General features: G+C 36.7%; 1 protein-coding gene across 3 annotated transcripts in view; it reads right to left on the bottom strand.

The window, feature by feature from the left end:
* Positions 1 to 16063, bottom strand: part of COL12A1 (collagen type XII alpha 1 chain) — a 102062-nt gene that overhangs the window by 15348 nt on the left and 70651 nt on the right. For all 3 annotated transcript variants that reach the window (XM_063330156.1, XM_063330157.1, XM_063330158.1), the window contains 10 exons: positions 14074 to 14216; positions 13585 to 13694; positions 8328 to 8477; positions 7067 to 7144; positions 6349 to 6435; positions 5417 to 5470; positions 4799 to 4894; positions 3323 to 3376; positions 1779 to 1832; positions 438 to 491 (listed from right to left, as the gene is read on the bottom strand). In XM_063330156.1, the coding sequence (XP_063186226.1) occupies positions 438 to 491; positions 1779 to 1832; positions 3323 to 3376; positions 4799 to 4894; positions 5417 to 5470; positions 6349 to 6435; positions 7067 to 7144; positions 8328 to 8477; positions 13585 to 13694; positions 14074 to 14216 (880 nt within the window). The remainder of the gene's footprint in view (positions 1 to 437; positions 492 to 1778; positions 1833 to 3322; positions 3377 to 4798; positions 4895 to 5416; positions 5471 to 6348; positions 6436 to 7066; positions 7145 to 8327; positions 8478 to 13584; positions 13695 to 14073; positions 14217 to 16063) is intronic.

Here is a 16063-nt window from a genome sequence, read left to right as displayed (position 1 = left end):
TGATGTGGGAACAATCAATGTGGGAACATAGCTACAATGAAGTATCTTTTTCAGCAAAAAACAATCCTCAAATACTCTTGTCAAGAAAAAAAAAATGCATTGACAGCATTTTTTTTCACCAGACTACAAGTAATAAGCTGATTGGCTTCCGTAGACCTAGCTATGCATTTAAAGATCATGGCTAAAGAACCAAGAAATATGTTTCTTCCCTTATTTACACTGGCAGAAATCAGTTTCAAAACATCTCTTATGAATGTTTGTGAAGACATGCTTTGTGCAGCTGTCTGCTCACCTTTTACTGAGAGTTTCACAGATCCATTTAGGATATTAAACAAAGGATCCATTTCATATTTGATAGAAACTGAAAATGTCAATGTGGCTCTTTCTGGGCTCAGGTCTCTTATTTCAGAGTGTATCAAAGACAAAATTATATTTACCGCTGGTCCTGGTGGGCCTCTGGGACCTGTGGGACCATCTTTTCCTGTGAAACCCTATTCAAAAACAAAAGCATGATTAGACATTAATTTAGGATTTTAGCCTGATTAAAATGGACTTCAAGATTATGTAATTGATTATGATTAAGGTTATGTAATACTCCTGATTACTACTAGCATATATTTTAAAACCTATCTGTAATGTAAGTTATAAAAATAGCTATCACAACTAATGCTGGAGAAGGCTATGGAACAATGATTTTCAGCCAGCTTAGAGGATGTTCAGCTGCTGTTGATTAACTGAAGATGGAATGAGTCTCTCAACATTTTTAAGAAAAGGAATCGTTGTTCTATCCCATAGGAGCAAGATCTCCCTTTTTGCTGTTCTCTCACTCACAGATTAGCTGGAAAATCTGAGGTTTCTACTTAAATGAAGAAAAACTTCCCTCTCAGATACTTCCCCTGCAACAAGAGATGCTGAGAAATCCCACTTCAGTAATCTAAAATAGCACTCACAAATGAACATTGATGGTCCATAGCCCCCTAATGACCCACCAATCCAATGGTATGTTCTTTGGGAACTGGCTATCACATGGTGGTCTGTTTTCATTTCCAGCTATCAGCTCCCACTAAAGGATAACTATAAATGCATACATCAGCTATTAATTTTGACTGTAAAGTCATTGCTTCAATCATCTCAAAGGTGATATGCCACTATGAAGACAAAAGAGATTTGCTTAGTTGACCCGAAATTAGAAGAATGGGATTGCAACAACTCCACAACGAAATACCTGTGTGCATGCCCTTCATCATGAAGACATTTGTCTTCATAATCCCCCATCCAAAGAAAAGTTCTTAGCTCCAGATAGTCAAAGATTAAGAAGCGAACTTGACCTTCACAGTAAGAATGGCACAGACAGATTCGTTACAGATATGACATCTCCCAGATGTTGAGACAAGCAGAGTTTTGAAGGGGTGCCCTGCAGTAGCAACAGTGTGTGGAAGACAGCAGGGCTGAGTACCTCAGCAGGGCCCTGCTCAGGGGACATCCTGCTCTATGGGTGCAGGCATTTGAGAACCTAGTCAGGAGAGTGAGCAATGCAATTTTTACAGAACCTGTCTGGCTACCCTATGGCTATCTGGGGAGGTTTTCACCTCTAGGTTTTTCTAGTCCTTCCACTTTTACCTCTGCAGGTTGGATACTGATAAAAGGACTCCTTTTGAAAAAGCATTTGAAAATAGAAAGATATGATAAACAATGGAAAAAGAAAAAAAAAACAAACAACAAAACAAAAGCAACCACATTACTTCATCTTTTCAGAAGATAAACTGAGGAAACCTTACCCTTTCTCCTGGAGGTCCCACTGGGCCAGGTGGACCAGGTAAACCTGGGGTTCCCTAGAGGGAAAAGGCGTGATAAACTGTATCCATGACAGAACAAACATCACTGCTATGATAATCACTCCAGTATACATGCACACATTTAAATATTTAACTGTCTTCAATGTTGCTTTTTGTCATTTACAAAAATAAAACAAACCTTTAGGAGAACCATTTATTTCATATGCACGATACAAGAGTCTTCACTCTCACTCTACTTTTTACTTCCATTTCCTTATGAGCTCATAATTCAACTTCAAAAATAATTTTCAGTACTGTTCCCATAAAACAGATATATCTGGTTTATTGTCTTTACAAGCATGACTTACAGATATCAGCTAATTCTTTAACACCTGGTGCTAAAGCCTAGCTGCAGTCATCAATTAGAGTGTATGTAAAGAAAAAAATTAGACTCTTCTTTTATTATTCTTTTCCCCCTATTGCCCTATTTTTTAACATTCTGCTGTTTTATTGTGCACATTCTAAATTCTCTGTTTCTGTTCCTTGTAGCTTCTGGGTAGAGAACAAACCCTAAAATTAAACAGGCAGGCTACATTAGAGAACACTCAGGAATAATTTCTGTAGGATCTGTACCACTATTGTAGGAACTGGATATCGAACAGCTTTGTATTGTGTTGTCATGTTCTTCCCCCTTTCCTGCCTAATATCACCATACACTAAAATATAGCATTGCTTTCTACAGGACATTACTAATGCCTAAATGTATATTACTCAGGGTTATAGGGACTAATAAAACAGATAAAGAATACAAGGGCCTTGGTCTATGACTGACCTTATCTGATATATGAAACTAAATCCACAAAACCACTTAAATATCTCCTGTATAGTCTTTATATCCCCAATAAAATCAAGGACAACATAGTAACCAAGGAAGCTCAGTTATATCAGCACATGTGCAGATGAATGACCTTAGATTATCCATATCTGGCTGATTATCAAAAAAACCCCTTATTTTTTCTCCACAAAACCTAATCCTACTTTACAATATAGAAACCTGCAAATAAGTGAAATTTAATATTGCTTTCTTCTTCCAGAAAGCATACAATTAATGTTCCAAGACCATTTGACTTCCAAAAGTAGAAAGGAATTAGACAACATTGCTGAAGAGGGGTTCAGCAAAGGTTCTGCAACCTTTATTTTAGGAAGACATTTAACTGCAGGTGGTCAGAAGTTGAGGGACTTTTCCTGGGGAGTTATCAGTGTACTTTTCCCAATCCAATGGTCTGTCCCTGTGCATTCACAACTGTCCAGATGGATATTTGGCTTGACTCAGTACAGCTGTTCTTTCACTCTTGCTGTTTTGAATGGTTTACTATTTCCCACATTTCAAATTCCTAAGTGTGAGATAATTATGTTTCCAAAACTATTGCTTAGGAAGGTATGAGAAGAGCCCATGACTCCTAGTGATGTCAAAGACAGCTGTCCAGCAGCCAACCTGCATCACGCATAGTGTAAAATGACATTGTCTTGTCTAAGTGTCGACTTACCGATCGCCCTGGTAGTCCAGGCTGGCCAGCATCACCTTTCATTCCTTGACGACCCTATAATTTTCACAAATGATTGTTAGATATTCTGAATTACAGAATGTGTAAATGGACATAAAATATTTCCTGCAAGATACCTAAATTAAGGAATCCATAAGCCAACTACGTATTATGGAATAAATCAAGATACATATACCTCTTAACTGAAGCAATACTGATCACTTCACAAACATTTGCAACTGCAGGATGACTGGTTGACATTATATTAAAAACACGGGCAGGCAGACATTTGAAGGGGGCACAGATTTTGATAACTAATGAGAAGTTCTACCAACGTTGGTGTTTTCATTCTTCAGAGGTTTCAAACTTAATATGACAAATAAATGTATTTATTGTATTCCACATGTAAAAGGAATGTGTTTGGCCCTTCTTGCTGTTTGGCCCTTCTTGCTGTTTGGCACCTCTAGGTCACCTTGATGAAGTTTTTCCTCCCAGTATACAAGAAAAAACTGAAAAGCATCTACACTGGCTAATAAAATCTTTCTACTTTGTCCTTACAAAACAGAAGGTGTACTTAGTGTTTATCTTAAAGCATATTTTATTTTCTATCTCCCATATTACATTACAGACTGAGAAGGTAACCTAGTTCAAATGCAAAATGAGACTGTGCATTCAGACATCAAGTCTATTTTTTTTCATAAACTTTATATTTTAATCAAGGACTTCATATAAAAAGGACGTGATTATATTAAAATTCAAGCTAATCCTAAACAGGAAACATCAACATTATATTCCTGCTGTTGGGGTGATTACTTATTCAAATATGGCAAAAGCAGTCTTCATAAATTTAGAATGTAGACAAAGGGTTACCTACGCTATCTGCTATAAAAAACAGAATCTGGTGAAACTTCATCAGTGTTAAGAAAGTTACTCTGGCGTTGAAGGCATGTACATGAAATCAGAAGTCGCTGCTCACTAAAATATACATGCTGTTTCCAAGAAAGCCTCCCAGGAATGAAGGGCTGTTTTGCATGACTAGATCTATGCACCCATTGCCTCTCTGAACTTCTAGCTACTGATTTAAGCTCAGAAAAGAGAAGCTAGACATGTAAATCTGTGAGAAAGTCTTCAGAGTAATATTGCATGCTTAATTTTCCTGCATGACAGTTTGATAGTTTTGAGTCCTAGAACTTTAAGGCCTAGCAACTCTACAGAAAAGCTGTAAGACTAAAAACAGAGTAGCATGATGTACATTACAACCTTTAGACTCTATCCCTTCATAGGCATCCCGTAAGCACATGTAACATTCAGGATAGAAAATGCTATTGTATTGAGAGAGACTTGTTTCGGAAAATGACTTGGAAAATACAGGGAAAAACAAATGTTAGGGCAAAGCTGCCACCCTCTTCCCAAGACCACCACCCCCACAGATAGATCTGACTCCACACATTCCCACCCACATTCAGAATGGCCACTCACCGGTTCACCTGGAATTGAAAGCCCATTGGGGCCTTGTGGACCTGGGGGACCTTGAGGACCAGGAGGACCTGTCTCGCCACGAGGACCAGGTGGCCCCTTAAAGCAGAAAATTAAAACAAGATTGTAAATGACAACCCCTTCTTAGATCTGTAACTGCAAAATCATTTGAGTTAGACACTTAAGGTCAGAAGCCCGGAGGCACATTCAATACTTCAGAACAACTGTGGAAACAGTTATCCAAGTGGCATATCCTTTCATAAACTATTCTCTGATTCATGTTGTCAGTCTCAGGCCAATACATGCCTTCTGGCAACGTTAATTAGAAGTATAGCTGTCTCCTCTGTAAAGAAGAAAGAACAATGCTGCAGAGGGTGTATTAACATCCTGGTGCATGAACTCTAGTTTCCTAACGTGCAGTCAATGCCTTTGAGGCTATGTGTATACATAGGCTATGTATTTATAGTCTCGAATAGGCAGGCTGCACATAAATAACATATAGGCATATTTCCAAGTAAATTTTTAATCTCCATTCTTAGCTCAGCATAGAACTAAGCATACAAATTTTCATATATGTAAGCATGTAGCAACATCATAGATGCATTCCAGAAAGATACTTACAGATGATCCAGTCAAACCCCTTTCACCTCTGGGACCCTTAGCGCCTGGGCCGCCCTAAATTGAATATTTGGACAGAAAATGTATCTCATACAGGTAAATCAAGAGTACATCATACTGGTGTGCATTATGAATCCTCTTATCAAATACTTATGTGAAAGCCCAAAGTACTGAAGTGTACAGATCACACTGCTAAAAAGAGTACTAGAATAAAAGATGCATCAGAAACTCAAGTAAACCACATCAGCTTCGGCCTTGACAATTCAGCCCATTAAAAATTATTGTCATTTTTTTCTCTGCAGATACAAATTTCTTCAATTTATCTTCATCAAAATCTCTGGATAACCTCTCTAGTAGACTGCCAGAGAACTTAACTGGGCTTCAGATTCCTCATGCAGCATTTTTGATCGCTTCAAAGTAGACAGACTACTGGGTTGAGTATAACTCCCTTATACTCAAAGCAATCGGTAGGAGCTTATCCATTCCATAGATTACTATCTCTCCACATAAAAAAAAAAGAGAGTAACTAATTTATTTCCCTGACAGAGTAAAGAATCTTTCCTTGGAGTGAAATCCTGACTCTGTATTTAGGAAAAATATTTGCACAGTCCATTAAAAATATCTTGCACATGAAGTGCAAGACAGCTGAGATTGGGCCAGATTCTTTCAACCTATCAAACGATGAGGAGCTAATCACAGTGAGCACATTGGAAATATGGGAAAAGGATTATTATATAAACAAGTAGAGGTGGTAGGAGCTGCCCAACTGTGTTTTAAACTAAGATGAAAGGGGAACAGATTACCATGATGTTATGGACATGTTGATAGAAACTATCCCTCTGACAGGCCTTTGTTTCACAAAACCACAGATCAACACATAACTACTTCCATAAATTTAAAAATCAGAAAATCTGTCTATTGTGAATAGTTCTTACAGCTGGTCCAGGGGGTCCTGGAGGTCCCACACTGTCTTGAGTACAGGTACAAGCATTTGGAAGAGCTGGGCATTTTGCTTCATCTCTCTGAAAATTTAATCACAACTATTACTGTCCTGTTTAAAAAAAGTACTTGGTGGCAGTATACTTTTCTAAAACAATAACAGCAGGATTCTCTATATATATTCAAGAACAAGTAAAATTCACAGCTAACCAGTGTTTTCCAAATGTTTCTACAGGACCTTTCACATTTTTAGGAAATTTTGTCTGCGAGCTATACAAGACACTAACAACAGACGTACAAGCAAAATCAAATTCATATGCAATTTCTGTTGTTTTAATACTTAGATCCATTAGACAATCAGCTTGCAGTGACAAAGAATAAACTAGCTACTTTTTGAACACCAATCTAAGAACAGATTAAATAAAAAAATAATATAGCTGTTCCATTCATAATACCTAGGATCTTAAATACCACTGAAATACAAATTATAACTGACGTGTTTCCCACCATTCCTAAGGGACTCAATTCTAGCACAGTGCAATCTTTCTCCCTCAGACACAAAACTTTGAAATCCAGTGTTGCTCACTGGCTGCTCTGACTACTATGATTTAGATGTTTTGTCATTATGAGGTATAATACAAGGCTAATATTGATAATGTTAAATTTGCTATTAGTAACAATTTTCTGAATGGCCATTGGTTCATTTATACTTACCATAGAAGGAAGATCACAGCATCTGTCTCTGCTAGTCCAAACTGGACTGCATACAATGTCAAAATTCTGGATTTCTAACTGTAAAAGAAAGGAGGACTCTTGAAAAATACTAGAGATGTTATTTATGAAATCTAGTGGCATTATCATTAAAAATGACTCCTCAAGCAATTTATGTAGTTAACGTCATTAAGACTTTCACTTCTTTTTTTGACACTGAAAGAAAAATTATTTAAAAATAAAAAATTTAAAACCAACCCTACAGAAGACTACAAGGACTTCAAGCACTGGTGCTTGCTCTTGCTCTGGGGCAAAAGGTAACCACATAGAGAGACACGAGAAATATTTTGCTATACTTAATGAATAATACCAACGAACTTCTACATCGGCTGACTGCCTGTGCACTTCAACATGAAATCTGGCTGAAAAACTTTTGGACCAGCTCTAAGGACTGTGGTCCTTGGGTCGTATATTAATTCAGATTCATGTATGGAACTTTTCACTGGCATCAGGGACGAGTTCTGCAGAAAGGCTGGTAGGTAGGTAGGTGGGTAGAGTGTACAGTAAAAGAGTTTCCTCTCTTTCTTTCACCCCAAGAGCTATGACTCTGTAGTTTGATACATCCAACCAAACATTTGGTGTTGAGCACCAGGAATCTTCTTCAGGTGTTAGGGTTTGCACACATGGGTCAGATTGCAGACTTGAATCTTCTAATATGAAGACCAGGTAATACCATTGATTACATATTAAGTATAGTTAATCCATCAAGATAATCGATGTGCCCTTCATAGCAGCAGCCACTTTTTCATTATAGGTTTATAGATCATAAAGCCAATGGGGATTACTCTGATCACCCAAGACAAGACGGACCATAGGACTTGTCAGAATTACAACCTGTTCATTAGAGTATGTCTTTTAGAAAAACAAAACAATCTTCATTTAAGGATTTCCAATGACAGAGAATCCACAGTAAATGGTTCCAATGACTAACTGCTCTCCCTATTAAAAGAAAAACATTTCTGCTTTTGTTTGAATTTACCTGACTGCAACTTTCAACTATTAGATTTTTGTTCTTGCAATTCTGCTAGAATGAAAAGCTATCAAGACCAATCTTCTCAGTTAAGTATACTGGGTCTTGCAGCACAGACACTTGAAAGCTTTGGTGCTAAGATACTGTTTTCTTAGCAATCCTTAATCTCTAACATCTTTCCTCAGAAAATTTCAATGATTTGCATTAATGAATGGATTAATGTTTATTGCTTACCGTTGCTGATCTCCGGTCACCTTTCAGAAGTTTCCCAAGTATTTCATAGCCATCAGTTGTGATGTTCCCAGCCTCCTTAATTGGTTTTTCCAGTATTTCACTGCAGTCAATGTAAATCTTAACATTTGATGAACTTACAACAATATGGACCTGAAAAAAAGTTTAACATAATATTTAGAAAAGGCACATAGGCATATTTACTTTAATACTTTAACAGTATTTCACTGTTTAGGTAGCACTGTTTTAAATTTTCTTCCTAGTAATCCTGCTGTACTTTCAACTGGTGGAAAAATTTAAACCCAAGGACAGTCTATGACATTAGTAACCGCTTTAAAATGTGTTGAAGGTCAATAAGATGAACACACAAGCACAGCTAAGAAGTACTATTTACTATAATGGTTGAACAACAATGATCTATTTTAAAAACCTTGCCTGAGAATTGCTTTAAGATGGCAGAAAAGTAAAAAATAAAAAGAATTTTTGAGAGGAAGGGAATACAAGCTTTTCTTGTCCTCTTCTGATGGCTGGGACCACACAAGAGGTTTATGAGTCTGTGACTGCCCAGTGGCTAATAGACTGTCTGTAGTTCAGAGACTAGATTGTTTCAGATCCAAAGATCCAGGATTCAGTTTCCACAGATGACTCAACCAGAGGCAGTAGTTGCATTGAGATACAGGAAGTGAGCAGAGAAGCCTGCCCAGAAAAAGACTAAATAATCGAAGATGCAAGAGAGAAATTTCCGTGAGAGAAATTTGGCTACAAAAACATATGCCAAAATACGGGGAAAGAGGGAAGAAGAGGAAGAGATTAATTATTGGAAATAAGGGAAACTTAGGAGGGAGAAAAGAATGACTGTAACGAAGGGAGAGTAAGTTTACCAGGAGAAGAGAACGAAGTGCTTGGGGTAAACCTTAAACACACAGTAAACCTTAAACAGAAGAACAAACAAAATTGAAGCAAAGGTTACCATTCCAAAAATTTATAGCACATATGACAAATGTTACGCAAGTGAATTTCCTACATATCTATGAGAACAGAAGACATTCAGGAATCTCCAAGAAAGAAAAAAGGGTCTGACACTTTAAAAACTCTAATATGCATTTGATGGAAGAACATCCTAAAGCAAAATAAAGGTTTCAGTGGCATATATACTGCATATATTTTATACAGAACATTATAACATATATCTGTTAAAATATCAACACAGTAAGATCAGCAGTAAAGAATCCTTCAAGTATGTATTTATATTTTAAAGCTTGTGTTATCACAGTACATAACCCTTCAGAAACATATTGCTATTTGATGAGTGCTTAAAAAAATTGGCATAAAGTTGAAACAGAGATTCCCTTAAATGTCCTGAGTCAACAAGTGCCTGAACAATCTCCGGAGAATTTGTTCTTTTTTTCCATATTAGATATTTTCCCATGTGGAGCAGTCTCCAAGGCATCAGCACTGCTTATCTAAAACTTTTAAAACATGATGTGCTTATGCTTTATTTAATTGGAATTAAGAATTTTGAAACTGTCCTCATTTTTTTGTCATATGAAATTCAGTTGGCATCACAGTTTAATTCTCAGTGCTGTGTATACAAATGTTTTTATAATTAACATTCCCAACGTTGTTCATTGACCGAATAAAAAACTAGTGGAAAGATAGCTGAGTGCGTCCAAAGTATATTTTGGTATTACGTACCAAACTTTCCACAAAATAAAATAAGCCAAAATTTTAAATTCATTATCATTTATACATATAGTTAACTAATGCATCAAACAGTTTAAAATTATCACAGATGTAATTTACTAACTCTTAAAGGTACCTAACATGCAAATCCTTCCAGTGGAATGTTAAGTATTTGTCACAAATTAGAAAAAGCAAATGACATCTGCATAGTGAACACATATTACTGCATTCTCATTTGCACACAAAACTTATGAGAGATGAATCTACATCAGAATGCTGAATGGGGATCATCAATTTGAAAATGTTCAAACAGCAATGACTGCTGAGCATCGTACATCTATCCAAAGAAGAAGCAACCCCAGCAGTCAAAAATAAGCAGAGCTCCTCCAAGCCATTGACTCAGCTCACTGTTGATTTAATGCCAGCTCTGAATTCCAGCCTGAATCTCATGGCCCAAGCATAAATCCAATAAAAGTATGCATCTAGTGTTTACAGTAAGTAATACATCTCTGTATTCAATCCTGCTGCATTTTGTTTTTAACAAAAATGTTAACAGAAACATTCTCTTCAATTTCTAACACACCAACATAAAGCATCACTTTTGATCATTTCCAGTGCCAGAAGGCACTGAGGTTTTAAGAAAGAAAACATAGTTTAATCTTTCTCTCTGGACCCCTTCTAAGACAAAGTTTGATGGAGTTCTGATGTACTGCTAAATGAACCACATCAATAAGCTAAGCAAACTATTATCCCATATGTACATCAGCAGAAAGACATACAGTCATTATCAAATTTCCTGTGGCTGACTACTGCAAAACTGCAATCTACAAGGAAGTCTAGCATGGTAAGAATAAGAAAGTAGAAGTCATCTGTCTCTCCAAAGCATTCAGTTATAAATTTAATGACTGTCTCAGGCAGTCAGGATTTTTCCTATGGGACCTGCCAGATTCAACAGCTTTCACCATCGCTATGCTACGCAAAGCATTCAAGTATGCCAAAGTAAATTTCCCTGCACAGTTAGGTGTAGTTAACTGTGCTTCACTGAATGAGCCAGTAAGTCATCGAATGAAAACCACAAAAATGTTTGATATTTTGGAAAACATCTTCTCGCGTTCTAAAGATTTGTTATTTCTTTGAAACTGGATGGCAGGAGAAATTGCAAAGTACCTTCTGAAATGTGTTAATCTTACTTTCCTTCCTTCATCAAGCTGAAACTACTACTATCCTTTATTAGGAGCTAATCAACATGACTGATACATAGGACTTTCCCAGCACACGAGCTGGGGAATCCCATGATGCTATCATTAACAACCTGACCCATATAGCAATCTCAGTAATCATCCTGGAGACAATCCAGAGGAGTCAGCTCAGTTACATGGTGAAAAATCCCAAATACAGCTCTTTAAATCAAGGCTACTCCAGTTACTTTAAATACTATCAAAATCTGAACTTTTGTTTTCTTTTGTTTCCTCCACTAAATAGCTCGTACATGATTCCTTTTTGCTTAAGAAATAGTCCTACAAGCAAGAATTCATAGTTCCAGAGCTTTAAGAAAATTTGCAAATGGTTGTTACTCCGATACATTGTTTGGCATCACAGGATTGCTTTCTGTTCACATGTATGAGTGTATTTAACTATTAAAATAATACAAAATGCTGGATTTTTATTTCCCCTGTAATTATTTTTCACCAATAAGTATAATACACAGCTATGCATAACTGCTAGTGTTGCTGGGGTTGTAGGTTGTTCCCCATTTGCTCTGATAAATGAGCACAGATTTACTGTCTGTGCTATCAGATAATTCTACTCAGCTCTATCACATTTAGAGGAACTGCAAGGGAAAATATGACTCTGTATGTCAATTAAATTAGGAGCAGACACTTAAAACAGTCTGCTGGCAGTACAGCATGTAGAAAGCTTCACACCACTGACCTGAAAAAGGGAATTCTCAGTTCTCACACTGATATCTAAAATGAGGGACACTGCCTGCTGTTCTGTGTTTTAACAGTACTTCTCGGTGATAAGTTGACTCAACTTTTAAATTTCCTTAAAACTCAGTTGTCCTACTAAGCTATACCAAAAAAAAAAGAAAGGCAAAAAGCCAAATGCCAAAAATAGAGGCTGCCTAATGTAGGTGTGATTCAAGCCTACTTATAATTATCAGTCACAAAGCCAGTGACATAAACATCTATTCATATATGCAAAAATAATTAACCATTAAATAAATTATAAACACAAGAATAATTGGACATGACATAGAAGCATCTTGGGAAATTTTCCTCTGTCAAATTCTGAGGAAACTGATAGCTTTTATAGTACTGTGTGATTCCTGTAGTCATCCGTGTTTTAAACAGATTGAGTCAGAAAACATAGTGCTGGTACCAGCTAGCTTGCCCTGGTTTCAGCCTAGCAGAGATCGGTTGACAATGTGGCCTCCAGTATCAGCAAGCAGACAGAGGCAACCTCTTATCTCTATCCTCAAAGGAATGCTGGTAGTGACTAGTCATGCAGGAGAGGGTATCATAAAGAAAACAAATGTTATACTCCAGCCATATTTAGTCATCAGAAAAAAACAGAAGGGAGATAAATGAAAACATGAGAATGTGCATTTCAGCTGACCAAAAATGTTGCAATTGCAACTCACTTTTTTTGCCCTAAACATACATGCGTAACACAGCATGAAAATATTTTTTAAATTGTGTTTTAGACATATATGTAGCCTCAGTCAGACACCTCCCCATGACTAGAGGTAAGGAAGCCCGGCAGGATCGAGTTTTCATAATTCAGTGTATAAAATTGGAAAAGCAAGCTCACAACTATCACAGTTGAAGGCAGATGCAGTAACATGTAAGGATTTCAGTAGCCATTTTAACAGCTCAAAAACCATGCGTTTCATTCTAAATTGCAAATAGGTTATATGATCTTTTATGGGCTCTCTGTCATTATTGTTGCTTAGTTAATATTACTTTGGAATACTATGGAATATTTTAGGCTCAGTGAATTTAAGCCCAAAATATACCAATACACATGCATACATACAAAATATATACATATGCATCTATTATATTTGTTAAACATATGAATCTTATTCAATATGCTATTCACCTCCCAAAATTGGCTCCCTGCCTTTTTCTATAACTCAATAGCTACATACTTTCTGTAGTTATATCTTCTTCTTCTTTGGATGATTCCAAATCACTACTCTCTCCCCCTAGTCTTTTCTCATCACAACTTCTTTTCCTTTTTTTTTCCAGTTTATCTTTTATTCTTCCTTTTTTATGTGCCAGGAATCAGGCTATGATGTCTTGTTCAGATATATCCCTCCGCTTACACAATCTTGACAAATCCTTGACAAGTTCTTTACAAATCTCTTACATTGGTTCAAAGTAAGCCTTTAACTCAATAATAAAAAGAGCTGTATCTTCAGAGATCCTGTTTTCTACGATCTGTAAGTCCCTACGTCAACTTACAGTACTATACAAAGACTGGATATAACTGACAGTGACTTATGCTTCCTTGTCTTTTGTTTCAAAGAACAGCACTTCAGAAAGCAACATTCATAATTTAAATCCTTTACCTTGTGGAAGCTTCCGTAAAAGATTTTCTTTACTTCATCATTATCAAAAGTTACAGTTTGAACCTCTCCCCTTGTATCCTTGTTAAAGAATGACAGCACTTTGCTCGCAGCTGCAATAAATGAAAATAATTCATTTTATATGTACTATTAAAACCACTATCTTAAGATACACGTCGGATACCTAAGACACCCACTCAAATGGGTAACCATGTATATATGGGTCTTATTGACCCATAAGTACATAGATGTACATTCCTTGGGTTTTAGAGGTAATACCAAAGTTGAAACATAGCTTAACTGAATTATTGTTAGTTGAAAAAATAATTGATGTACAAAGTAAAAAAAAAAAAAAAAAAAAATCTTTTAAAACTAAAATATATAATCCTTTTACCATGTAAGAATGCTTTGGGTTTGGAAATATTTGGGAAGAATGCATGCAAAGTAATGTAATATATAAATTCTCTGCACACTAAGTAAAATCATCCTTACGATCAAGCACAACTCCAACTTGTGGTTTGTAATCTCTGTCTGTAATCTGCCAAATTGCAAAAGGCTCGTTGGGGGATTCGGGCAGAAGACGGAATAACAGAATGATAGTGTATGCCTGTGGCAATCCCTCTGGGTGAATCTCCCTGTTAAGACAATATGAGGACATTATTTCACATGGAAACACACGAGGAAAACAAGATCTTCATAATTTGCTCTTTTTCTAAGAAAAGACATGAGAGTAACAGGGAAACCACATTGTTTAATGGAACTGAGCATTTTAACAAAATAGCATTTTCTCAAATAGAATAGAACTTTGTGATAAAAATCATTGTGTGATTCGTTAAAATGAACTCACGGCCTGTCTTCAATTGATGTAGGCACCATGGTTATGGAGGAAGCCAGAATATGACCAAGAACTCTTGGAGATGTATTCTTGTGGCAAGATTATGCATAAACTACACATATTTCAAATTCCTTGGTGATAAGTACAGAAAATAGGACCCTAGCTTTATACTTTTTTCTTCTGGCCTGGTTTAGACAGGCAACAGAAAACACTTAACTATTGCCGCCCTTCAGGCACAGATACAATGAAGGATGTATTTAACATATTCCCTGCAATTAGTGATGTATTTGGGCCTCATCAGTGGCTGAGGTTCAGATTTGTAATGTTCAGACTGTTAGACATTAAAAAACAGAAAGGCAAAAGTAAATAAAAACATGCATTAAATGGCCTCCAACATTTTCGAAGGGGAAGGGAGGGAATCCGGGAAGGGATTTGTAAGAAAGAAGGTAGTTTCTGTTTTAATGGAGCTGAGAGGGGGATTTGGCCTCCTGAACATAAACATAGAAACCTTAAAATGAAGAGAGAAGCTGCTCTGTATTCTAGGCAAAGATTTTGCGCCCATACAATTATGGACACTCTGCAATAACAGCACAATCACTAAGTAGACAACACCACACAGCACAGCGCAAGAAATGAAATATTAAAGTAGATATAGCAATAATATTTATAACTTGGATACCAAGTTATCTCAGATATGGAAACAACTATGCCACCAGGATCAGGATGCTTGTATTGCTTTGCTGACTCAGTCTAAACTGAGTTTTATTTTCTGGCTTCTCATGAAAAATAAATGCCCAGAATACTCTGGTAAGTCTACTCCACCCCTTACAGCAGACAACGGACTATGTATCACAACATTCTAAAAAAAATGAAATAAATAGAAAGTCTGTTTATCATTTTATCCTGCTAAATGCAAGTTTAATCTTAATGTAGGAGAGTTGCAAAACAAGATGCCAGTGACTGGGATTATCTGTACTTCCCTAGATCATAAAAATCCAGGCTGTCAGAGATCTATCACCCCCATAGCTATAATGGCACGTCAATGAACTCAAGTCCTCGAGTCCTCAACTTTTAAAGTTGTGAGCTGAGAAGTTTGGCAAAAAGAAATTATTTCTTCATGCACCTCAGCTCCTGTGCCTGTGATCTGACCTTTACCTGATCTGTCAGGACTGCAGAAGATTTCAAAGGCCTGTATAAAAAGAAGGTTAAATTTCCTTAAATTTTATAGGAACAATGGGCTATCTTTAGGCATCTCCTCTGACTCAAAATGACTTTTTTGAAACTTACTTAAACAGATACCAGAGGAACAAATGTAAAAAGAAAAACAGAGGTACTGTTCTCCTCTTAGTAAAACTAACTGCTATTTTTTTTTTTTTTTTGTGAAAAAATGTTAGAAAGACCGTATATTAGCCCTTCATATCCAAGTTCTAAGACCACAGGCCCTTGAAAACTCCACTCGCCAAATAAAGCAAGTCAAGTAGAGAAGAAACTACCCTAAGTCAATGGCATCAATGAACTGCCTACTGCACTATGAACGATGCCCCTGCAAAAAGTGGTGCTTATCCCTGCGTATTGAAACTGTTTCCCTCCAGCGACGTGGGCTTGTTGTACTAAAGAGGCTGTACAACTGCCTAAAGACAGACTGTG

Source organism: Chroicocephalus ridibundus, chromosome 3 (genome assembly GCF_963924245.1).
Source record: "Chroicocephalus ridibundus chromosome 3, bChrRid1.1, whole genome shotgun sequence".
Lineage (NCBI taxonomy): Eukaryota > Metazoa > Chordata > Aves > Charadriiformes > Laridae > Chroicocephalus > Chroicocephalus ridibundus.
Note: the sequence above shows the minus strand (reverse complement) of the source record. Positions and strands in the feature narration are given on the sequence as shown.